Here is a 12,100-nt window from a genome sequence, read left to right as displayed (position 1 = left end):
TTTTGTTCACATTTCAAAATACCAACAAAAGCGCCAACAAAATGTTTTCTCCGCACAGTTTTGCTTGTATCAGAACTCAAATACTACAGCTGTAAAAATCAGTATTCTATAGGCTACCTTATTGGGGAAAAGAAAAAAAGCTCTAAACCAATTAGTAACAGTTCCTAGTTTGATATTTGATTAATTTCTTACTTTAAATAAGTGATTCTTAAGAAATCCCATTAATTTCAGGAGCATTAGGAGAGAAAGCAGTAGACATTGTCCCTGATGGTCATAGTACTTAGACAAAGTAGATTTAATTCTTAACATAATCTCTTCCCACTCCTCTTTGAACTACTCAAGGTATATAAAGACAACAGAATGTAACAGGCAGAGATTTGGAGCAGAAACCACATTATCAACACAGGTCACAAAGAGGGAAAACGCACTTTAAAAAAGATGAGCTAAATACAGATTTAATAACTTGCTTGGATTATAATGGCCCAAGGGGTTATTTTAGGATCCTATACTCCACAAGCGAAGAGAAATAGCAATTAAAAGTCTAGAATAAGGTGCTATTTACTCTTCTGAAAAACACCACATGGGCAATGTCTTTTAGTGGACAGTCTGCATTTTGAACTTGGAAGGGAACTGAAGGTACCTGGTAAAACTCTCTTCAAATAACAGCAAAATTGACACCTGAATCAAATTTCTAGGCCAGCTTCTTCACTTTGAAAATGTTTACAGTTCAGATACGGATCCTTATCAGAAGTTGAATTTTGCAAATTATCCCTTCAACTCTAACATTTGATTCAAACCATGAAACTAAAGATTCTGGAATTATTTATATTTTAAAGGTTTTGAATACAATGGCAGACCTGCTACCTCATAAACTTTTTGTCATATTTGCTGCTATATATTTTTTTTTTTTTTTGGACTCTAGCCTGCATTAATACCAGCTATGTACAAAAAGAAAGGTAAGGCAAATAATTTCACATGTTTCTAAACAATCTTTTAAACTCTAATACCAGAAATATTTTACTTCAAAGCAATGTACAGCGTGAATCATAGAATTGCCTAGGCTGGAAGGGACCTTTCAGACCATCTAGTCCAACCATCAACCTAACTCTGACAAAACCCATCACTAAATAATATCTCTAAGCACTATGTCTACCCATCTTTTAAATACCTCCAGGGATGGTGATTCCACCACTTCCTTGGGCAGCCTGTTCCAATGCTTAATACGCCTTTCAGTGTAAAAATTTTTCCTACTATCCAGTCTAAACCTCCCTTGGTGCAACTTGAGGCCGTTTCCTCTTGTCCTATTACCTGTTACTTGGGAGAAGAGACTGACCAACCCTTTCAGGTAGCTGTAGAGAGCAATAAGGTCTCCCCTCAGCCTATTCTTCTCCAGGCTAAACATCCCCAGCTCCCTCAGCCGCTATTCATGAGACTTGTTCTGCAGACCCCTCACCAGCTTTGTTGCCCTTCTCTGGACATGCTCCAACTCCTCAATGTCTTCCTTGTAGCGAGGGGCCCAAAACTTGATATCACTACTCGATGTTTGGCCTCACCAGTGCCAAGCATGGGGGACAATCACTTCCCTAATCATGCTGGCAACACCATTCCTGATACAGGCCAGGGTGCTGCTGCCCTCCTTGGCCACCTAGGCGCACTGCTGGCTCATATTCATCGAGCAGTCAACCAACATATCCAGGTCCTTTTGTGCCAGGCACAAGACAGGACAATTCTGCCCATGCACAATATGGGACAGCATGTAGTCGTCAATAAGGAACTTGGCACACCTTCTATAACAACAATAACATCATAAAGATGAAAACCCAAAAAAATTCTAATCCCCTTTATAACCTGGGGGAGTTGGTCTTCCCTTGGCAGGTAAAAGCCACAGATAAAATCCACAGCTGAAAATCATTCACATATGTATTCATTGAGAAGCAAATGATCCTAACCCTTACCAATTTGGAAATACTACCTCATAAAAATGAAGCTCATGAGTCTCAATCCTGACTCTACAGTAATGGAAATGAGTGAGTAGGAGTGACAGGGGAATGGCACAAATTGCTGCTGAAGGGAAAAGTTTTGTAAATTGTACTTTTTCTCTAGAAAAAAAATAGACTGAAGAAAAAAGATGGCTGATTAAGTGAGAAGTGAGAAGTTTAGGAGGCTCAAAGTAGTCCCATCAGAACCAGATTAACACACAATTATCCCTAACGACATGCAGAGTCATTCATTCTTTCTTGACTGAAGAGAGCTGTCTACTGAACTTCTAACAGGACTTCCTATAGTACATTTCCTTTGAGATTTTTCCCTCCAAGTACTGACCTTCTCATATACTCTCCTGCCCATATAGTCTAATGTGATCACAATCTGAATTGATTTGGCTGAAAATAACTATGAAAAGGCATTACATCGCAGTTACCCTTGAAGAACATCTTGCATATGCACTTCTAACTCTCACCACTAACAAAATGAAGCTCTCACTTCAAATCTACTATTAGGAAGTCCAAATAGCAGAAGAACATATTACAAGATTCAATTGTCTAAACAAAACAAAACATTTTTTTGTCCAAGATTATGAAGTAGGGATTTATTTTATATAAAAAAAAATAATCTGAGAACACAACAGCAAATACTTCTGGATAATTCTTCCTACCTGTTAAGTGACAGCAAGCCCTATATATCTTTTACACTTACCCGTATCTGTTGGAAACTAAAAATAATGGTGCCTTCAGGAATTCTACTTTACCTAGTTTGTGAAAGATGACGTGAGGCACTTCTGTTCTGCACATTTTATTTTTACACTGCTTAATACTGCTGTTATTCCTGAGCCTGATTTATGGGTACCCTGGGGTACTCCTAACCGCTTTTGATGTTATTTCTACTGGAAACAGTTGACAAAAGCAGATCTCCCCTTGAGGACTGCACAGTTTTAGTATTTGTTTCAACTTTCAGCCATTTGCTCAACCTATTAAGAGCTTCTTCAAAGACATAAAATAGCAACCTATCACCTTGAATGCTACAGAAAAAAATAAATGCATAAAGGCTGCCAATTCACGCTAAACTCTGCTGTAGATAAGCAGAATACATTGGAAGGCATTACACTACATGGAATACTGCCTATGGATTTAGCATAGCCCTAACAAGCGTATTTGGCTCTGCAGTATTTCACACTGTTGGTCAGACCTGCATGAAAATATTCATATAAAATATAAACGAGGCAAAGAGAAAGTGTGCCTACCGTAAACTTAAGAATAAAAAGCAGCAATAAGCTTAAACATTTCTTCAACTTTGTATTTTTTCTACCTACCATAGAGTACGCTACTTCTTTAAATACAATTTTTATGAGCTCTACAAAACTTGCTAAAACCATACGTATGCCACGCCAAGACTCTTACAGATTAAGTGCTCTACCTCTGGTGGACTAACTGTCCATGATAAATGGATGGAAACAAGTAGAGAAATGTTATACCTTGCTGCAAACAATAGTATTTACAAAACACATGAATAGTACCTAGTTTTCATCTTTTCCTTTTTAAATTTGTTCAGCAAAAAGGAAGAAAAATGTATTTTGAAGAACAGATACATGGTTTTTTACTGTAGTGAAGCTAATATAACGTAATATTTAATGTACCAAATACAGTTATTCCTCTTTTCCACCTGAATGCTGTAGAATGATGAAAGTAGGTTTCACAAAATACTACAACCTGCAGAATGCCCTGGTTGCTACTTTTCGACTGTATAGGAGTAGTAGAAAGTCATCGCCAGCACAGATACATATAGTCACCGAAATGTTTAACTAAAATAAAAAGGTTATGGGCATTTGTGTAACTTCTTTGAATTATATATAAATATTCCAAGAACACTAGGTTGGAGAAAAGAACTAGGAACTCAAGAAATTGAGCAGATATTTCATACATAGCTCAAGAATCAACAATGACCTTTGTACAACATTGATAATTGATTTTATTGTCTGGCCTCTAGCTCTTTGCAAAATGGGCTTACCTTTGACCATCCTTGCAACTGGAAAAAAAGAAAATCAGGAACAGAAACTAAAATAATTTTTTCAGAGTTTTAATTTCAAGATTTTTTCATTCACCCAAAGATATATGTGAAATTATGTTTTAACAATTCACAAGATTGGCCACATAAAAAAATGAAGCAAAGTAAGGTCTTCTTGGTGCCACCTACAAATATTACAGAAAACTGCATAATAAACTTTTATGTCTTTAAAAATCCAACTTCTGAAAGATAATCAGCATTCAATGTATGGCTACATTCTTAAAATTTTAGAGTTATCATGGAGATGTGTATCAATATTTTGACATGATGAGAGAGAACAATTTTCTTCCATTTTAGTTCCTCTAACATTGCCTAGAGAAGGGACTTTTAGACAATTTTTTTTCTTGTTTTATTCTTTTTTTTTTTTTTTTAAGTAGAGAAGAAAGCCTAACAAAAACATAGTAAATTGTCAGGAACAGACAACTTCTCCTGTGGTCTAGAAATACTTAAGAGTTTTTGACAACCCAGTGGACACACATCCTGGATACAGATACTGTTAATCCTGCAAAGCTCAGTTGTTAGTCCAACAATTTTACCCCTTCATTGTACTTCATGGTGTCTGGTGACCTCTTTTGATGCTTCCCAAGCCCTACACAGGGAAGGGAATACTATAGAATGGTTTAGGTTGGTAAGGACCTTAAAGATCATCTAGTTTCAACCCCCTGCCATGGGCAGGGACACCTCCCACTAGACCAGGCTGCTCAAAGCCCCATCCAGCCTGGCCTTGAACACTAGGACATAAATAACCCTTTTCTATGCTTCTTACCACTAGGATAAAAGGTATACTTTCATTGCAGATCTAGTTTCAGCAATGAGCCTTTGGGTTTCAGCTTCAAGATTATCCCAAGCTGGCTGTGACGAAGAGCTAGGCTACCTATCACAGTACTGTGTAGGATATCTGTCAGTCATTGCAGTTTGGCTTGGGATCAAGGACCAGCTGTTGACCCTCTTCCATGTAGCAGTACAGGCACATACTAGGGCTCTGCACTGCAGTAAACCAAATCACTCTTCTTGACCTGTGAACTGTTAGAAGGGACAGGAGAACTAGCCACTTCTAAATAGTTTAGTCTGCACCCTTGCTGCAAAATGCTGAGCTACCAATTTGACAGAGTTATATTTGGCATTTAAGTGTACCTAGTATCCAGTTCTGTAAATACACCACAGAGGATGCTGCCAAAATCAGCTGTTTCCAGAAGACATTCCATGTGAATCACTACAGAGTTCAAGCATCCTTTGCAACCTCTCTCTGTTTTGACCAACAACTATCATTTTGCAATTCTCTTTGGTATACATTTTCATGTAAAGAATGGCGCTACCTGCACTGAGGCAGAGTCAAGGTACAATAATTTCATGTTAGTTAACCATGAAAGAGAGGAGGAACTGAAATAATACTGCCTACTTCCTGCTGATTTCATCTTGCGCAGTTCCACAGCCCAGTACAAAAGACCTGCTCGTGGGTGGGAGGGGATTAGGTGGTGTGCAGGAGAACAGAGGTCACTCACAAAATCTTGTGAAGTATACAAAAAGGCAGAAGAAAGAACATCCTCTTCATCATTTCACTGCATCAATTGAGGAATGAGAAAGGAAACCTACATCTATAGCTCTAGGAAGTACGAGAAGCCAAATTCTGGCTACATAAATATATAAGTGCGCTTACAACCTGAAAAACTACAAGAAGGCTGCTGGAGTACTTTCCTGCTCACTCTTAGGATAACTGATTTCACTGTCTCACTGTCTCCTGTCAGACACTTAATTCCATGGCGTACAAGATGCACAGGGTCAGAAGAGTATTCTCCTGACTTCTTGGAGATTGAAGGGGATACAACTGGTCTGTAGGCTGCTTTTATAATACCCTAATGTAATCCTCTCCTAATGCCACAGCTTCAGAGTTCTTGCTATGATCAAATAAAATCTGTCAGACATTCAGAAAACTAAATTGAACTTTCATTATCTAAAAAGTATCTCTATGCTCCATAACGGAAACCTATTTATGAACAACTGAATCTGCTATGCAAAATAAAGAGAAGACTGAAAGACTTAATATGTGCATGAGTAACTTCAAAGAACCTGTTGTCCCCATCATAGATAGATACCACAGATAACCAGAAATCACTAGTGCTTCGTCAGGTGCTCAGGCACCCAAATCCTATCCTGTTTCCTAGGATACTCAGTCAGAACTCCTACAAACTTTTAGAAATAAAATACTTTAAGATCACCTAATGGCATCTCAGAAGGGGTCATGTAAGCTGGAAAGAATCTGAACAGCATGAGGCCAACAGGAAGACATATCTTCCTTCCCTGTTTAGCATATAAATCCAATAAGCTTATTCATAAATAAATATTCCCAGATTGTGTGCTCAGATAAAAGTCTACTGAAGCTTAAGTCTCCCATAGTTATTTGATGCCTTAATGTAAATTAATGAGAACTGATATGCTTTTGTGACATGTCAATAAATAGTCCCACTAAACTTCACTAGTAAAGTTTAGGAAGCCAATAGTTAGTCCTGGGAACAGTTCAGCTGAGCAAATCCAGAAAATTAGGTCTTCCTTCTTTTCCTTCCTTTGTGATTTTACCACGAAACAGAGGAAAAAATTACAGCTTCATGAATATGGGTGAGTAGGTCTGTACTGAATGTACCAATTCAGGAAAATGTCAATATATCCATTTCAAATTTGATTGAAATTATTATAACCAGTTCTCAAGCCTAAGTAAGCATTTTTATGGCTGATACTCTTCCCTCTTGCTCTTGGGAAAAGGAGAAAGCTGGTCTCAGACTGGAAACTTCATATTATACTTAATTACAGAGAGGTTAACACTGTTGCATACCTACCATTGGGGACAAGCTTTCTAAGTAATTCAGCATGTATGCCCGCAAGGTAGTCTCTGAACGAGACACACGGCAATGCTGCAATACTGTGTATATGGGAAGTGATGGACACCATATTCTTCTAATCAGTGTACAATTATATTTTAAATTCTATCAGAGACTCATTTTCTCCAGCCAAATACTGTCAGAAACGAATCAGCTGCTATCAATGCAGTGGCATGCAAGCACAACATACTAGGTCTGGGACAGAACCAGAAAAATGAACTATTCTTTTCAATAGGAAGTTTACCTCCAGGAATCCAGCTTTTCTTCCCCAAAAAGATATCTGATAACAGTTTTGTTCGCACTTCCTGCTATCCTATACATTTTTTCTAAATTCTTTCCTCTATTGCAAAATGCAGACCAATCAATAGCAATACTTACAGTGCATGCCATGGTGTTATTAGTTTTGAGGTTCCACCTCAAAATATCTCCTAATTGGTAATAAATGTGTTTCAGGTAATTCTTCACAACAATGGTAGCTTTCTTTCTCGGGCAATTGGTTTTTAATCCATGCATTTGCAAGTAATGGTATTCTTGAATGTATGTGCCCAAACACCATACGGTAAAATGGATTATAGTATTTAAAAATGCAATAAACACGAACATGAGAACAGATGCATCATAAGAAATTTTGCTTTGATTTATAAAACAAACACCAAAACGCTCCTTTCTGGGGGAACAGTTTGTCCCCCTCAAAGTCGTGCTTTCATTCACTGGCTCTTATGGATTAGCAGCAAAGATCTACACACTTACACCACTATCTTGAGCACTGAAGGTTGTAGTTAGAACTTAAGCAGTCATATTTCCACCTGCAACTCAACTAAGGTACAAAAATATAAATTGCATTCATACCAGCAAAACAAAACACCGTGGCCCATTTTCCACCATGATACTAGGGGAAAAAGCGTTTAAAAAGGAAAATCAGCAGAGGAGGAAAAAAAGCTCTTTGAAAGTGATAAGTACTCTAAAGCACTAAGACTGTGCATCTCTGACACTTTTTGTTGTACTTACCTAATATCTGTGCATGTTATACATGTGATAGAGCGACTGTTTGCAGTAATGAGGTTCAAAGCCACAGATGTTTCACTGTCAGTAGTTGGGTGTGCTCCACATTTAAAGTAAAACTCCTGAAATATTGAAGCAGAGATAAAGGGAAGATTACATACCTGCTGTTCATGTCCTCCCTTTATCTTAGGCTAACTGACATTTGAGACAACAGACAAATCACCACTGCCAACAGAAAAGGAGGACAATCATTAGGAAAGGATTGCAAGGAATCCCTTGCAAAAATACCAGTATAGGTGCGTATTTTGTTCAGTGACTTCCCTAGCAAAGAAGATATCTACTTGTGTGCTAATTTGATATCAGTGTGGTGCATTCTGTGATTTTCTGGATTTATAGAAAAAAAATTAATTCATCTAAGTATTGTCAAAGGCAGAATAGTAAGCACTGTCACTATGTATTAATATTTCCACATATTTTTTTGTTATAGATGTTACCATTTTCTGAACTCTAAACCATAGAATTTTAGCTCTAAATTGGTAAAGTTTGGCCTTGCTTTTGTGATGTTGGAAATCTACACCATACAGTTTTACCATCACATTAAAGAGAAGCTCTAGCTCTTTCAGGACACATATTACATTTGCAATTATATATTATATTGTGTTTGAATTAAGTTGCTTTAGTCCACATCAGTCTATGTAGCCACTTCGACTCTTTTATTAGCATAATACTTTTTACACAACTATGTGTTTTGTTCTCTTTTCCATTGTACCCCAGGGAAAGCCATACTAACCATGCTGTGCTTTGATAAGTTTTCGTTATAAGAGATTGTTTTAAATGTCCAAACTGCTCTATGTATATGTAAATAAAAGCAGTCTGAAGACATGTGCTTTGCAATTGGAGCCACAGATGACATTTTGCAGTTTCTTTGTTCCCATGAGACCTTTTTTCCACTACGAAATTGTGGAGATTTGTAATGAAAACATTAAGACTGTTATAAATGAAGTGTGAATTGGAAGGTAAGAGTGTAAAAGCATCAGAAGAAATTACAAGAAGGTGGTATAAACGAATGACAGGTGCTGATGACATATTAACATGGGATATTAAGACCACAGATGAATCTCAAGACACCCAGACTGGGAAAAAAAAAATCTAAAAAATTAATAAAATAAATAGAGAGAAAAAAAGAAAAAAAATAGAATCAACTGCAGCTAGAGAAAAAAAACACAGACAATGAATAAAAATCAGCAGTGTTTCCTGATCACTCACAGAGGTGGAAAAGGATGAAGGAAGAAAAAAAAAAAAGTACAGTCACTGTCAACTTCCTTATGGTGCAAAAGTCACATACAAAACCCAGCATTAAGAACAACCCAAAGGCTGTGAAAAAGACTTGCAAGGTGTTGTTTCCTATTGCCCCCCCAAGTTCCTAGGTAGACACATATTTTAGTGCTTGTTAATACATGTGAATACAAGAGAATGAACATGGTCGAAGAAATCAGTTTTGTTTAATACAGAATGACCTCCCCCTTTACAGCCTCTCACTGAGATTTACTACAATGCTGTAGTAAGATCAGTTCAGAAAAAACTCTTACTTTCTCACTGCCTTGAGCCTTGCAGTAGGGAGCTCTTCATCTGCGAAACAGCTGTCAATTACTATGTTTTCTCAGTTGTGATCATTTAGATATATTGCATATTTCTACATGAGACAAACACAGTACTATGCAGTAATACCTCTAAGGTGGAATCTGGTGACTGGGATATGAGAAGTATTAATACAAACTTCCTTCTAGGTTAGTCAATCCTGCTTCACAGAGATGCACTGATACATGCAATAGATTCAACTCAAATGAAATATTCAAACTCCACTGTAAGTTAAGGACTCATTGTCTGAAGCATGTGTTAGTAGCGCTTTATTGAGAGAACTAAGGAGTAAGAGGATATTTTAAAGGTAAGCCTATTTTTAAAATGAAGTAATTGTTCACAGAACTTTTAAAGTAGTCACCAGTACATATTAACATAGACTTAACTTTTTACAATAACTAAATCATTTTTCTGTCCTCTTCCATAACATGAGGAAATAGTCCCAAGCAAGAAAACATGCTTAAAGCCATTTTTAGACAATACTTTAGACTTTCCATGTTTTTTTCTCTTGTTCAAGACCCAGTTACACACACAGCTTTTAAATATCAGCTCAGCTTGAAGCATTTCAGGAGTCGAGAATGAGTCAATGGAACCATGCATTCATATGGAATACATGAAAACCTTACACAATATGTAATTTATTTTCAATCTTTAAAAATGTATCCATTAATCTTTGTATTATTTGCTAATGGGAATTGGGGCTTGGGTTTTCTTTGCCCTTTAATTTGATTTTACTGTTGTTTGAATTAAATGGTAAGAAGGACATATTTCAATGCAGGAGAAGTCTTGAAAATATCTCTTTGCTTCAGTACACCTCTGCGTACAACTAAGAGAATATTGAGAGCGCACTATTCCAGAACAGATAAACTATGGGCAAGTAAACGTATAAAAGAAAAATAATTTTTGATAAAATTACTTTCCCACTATAATAAAGCTTTCTTTAGGTGACAAGTAAAAATAAAAAGAGTAATAAAGGAAGTAAGCTCTAAAACACTTGAAAAAGCTTTAGACTTCATTTATATATTTTTTTTCTACAGAGTGTGTGTTTGATGATTCTAATTGCTTTTGATAATACCTCACAACGGCTATAAGTTTCTCATCATGAAAGCTGTTTAATGAAGGTGGAAAGGAAATAAAGCGATACATTTCTTATTCCTTACTCTAAGATGTATGGCATATTGCCTACATGTCAGGGGCGAGGGGATGAAAATAAAAAAAAGTCAAGAGTCTTGTGCTACATTCCCAAAATACTTTCTCTATACTTCTGTTTATCAGCCCCAAAACTGCTTTAAGAAAATTCCTCCACTAATTACATTTACGATGTGCTTTGCTGTTGCTGAATGGAGAACATTATGGAATGTGAAAATACTATTTGAAATAACAAAAGAAAATATTACTGCTCTTCAAAAGTATTCATTTAAAGACTCCCTGCTTGAGTAAACCGCAATTAAAGAAATAGCAAATTGTAATCTTACATACAAACAGAACAGAGAGATCATTAAAATTATAGAAAAAAAAATCCCTCAAGATTACGTCAAGTATTTGTTCAGAAGAAATATCCAAGATTAAAGAATTAAAAAAGTCATTTATAACAAATGTGTTGAGACTGGCAGTACAGTAAAATTAACCCATTTGTAAAATGTTCACCCTTGGAAAAACAAAAGGTATCAACCCGTACAATGCAGTTCTATAAAATCAACACAACACTCTACTTCTGTAGGCCTGAGACATCAGTGCTATGATGGGAGTTCAGAAACACAGGGAGAGACTGGAATCTGAAAAACACAATACACTGAGTGCCTAACAGTTCTGTCTTAGTGTGGACTGCATTTCCACATTTGGGGTTTTTTTTTTAATCATAGCAATACACATTCGAGTTGTTTGAAGGTTTTTAGAAGTCACGAACTCAATTAGGCTTCCAGTTGCAAATAAAAATTTATGTGGCCTGGTTTTACACATTGTGTAAAGAAACAATCCACAAGTATTTATTTGTTACATAGAATACATTTACAAAATTACATTTTAGATATACAATTTGACACTTCAGTTTTGCTAAAGATGTCTTCACTGATGATGCTACATCTTCCCAGTAAGGTCCCTTCTGCTGCTTACCAGTTTCCGAAAACTCTCAGGGGCCAATTCTCTACTGGGTTTGGAACGGGCTACCAGAAGGTATCTACCAGATTTCCCAGAGACTGAACATACTTCTAATGATGCAAGCACAACCCTTTGATGCCAGGGCATATATGTATGAAGTTATGAAGAAAGATAACTCATAAGCATTAATTGCTTCTCAACTGTTTCCAGCAATGAAATTGCCGAGAGTAAAATAAAAGTGGGAAGAGTTTAGCCACTTTTCACTCTCCAGCCTTCCATGTCATCAGGCACATAAATGTAGCTATTCTTTTATTTAGTATTTCACCCAGTGTATGATAGCCTAAGGAGGGAAGTTTGCTGGAGTATTTAATGTAAAACATTCTGTGTTCCAAGGTTAGAATAACATGAAAGGGATGGGCAAAAATTCATGC

The 12,100-nt window shown here is 36.7% G+C and overlaps 1 protein-coding gene across 2 annotated transcripts in view; it reads right to left on the bottom strand.

Annotated features, from left to right (window-relative positions):
• PRKN (parkin RBR E3 ubiquitin protein ligase) overlaps positions 1-12,100 on the bottom strand; it is a 786,713-nt gene that overhangs the window by 386,893 nt on the left and 387,720 nt on the right. For both annotated transcript variants that reach the window (XM_063329189.1, XM_063329188.1), the window contains exon 6: positions 7,941-8,056. In XM_063329189.1, the coding sequence (XP_063185259.1) occupies positions 7,941-8,056 (116 nt within the window). The remainder of the gene's footprint in view (positions 1-7,940; positions 8,057-12,100) is intronic.

The sequence above is a fragment of the Chroicocephalus ridibundus genome, chromosome 3 (assembly GCF_963924245.1).
Source record: "Chroicocephalus ridibundus chromosome 3, bChrRid1.1, whole genome shotgun sequence".
NCBI lineage: Eukaryota > Metazoa > Chordata > Aves > Charadriiformes > Laridae > Chroicocephalus > Chroicocephalus ridibundus.
Note: the sequence above shows the minus strand (reverse complement) of the source record. Positions and strands in the feature narration are given on the sequence as shown.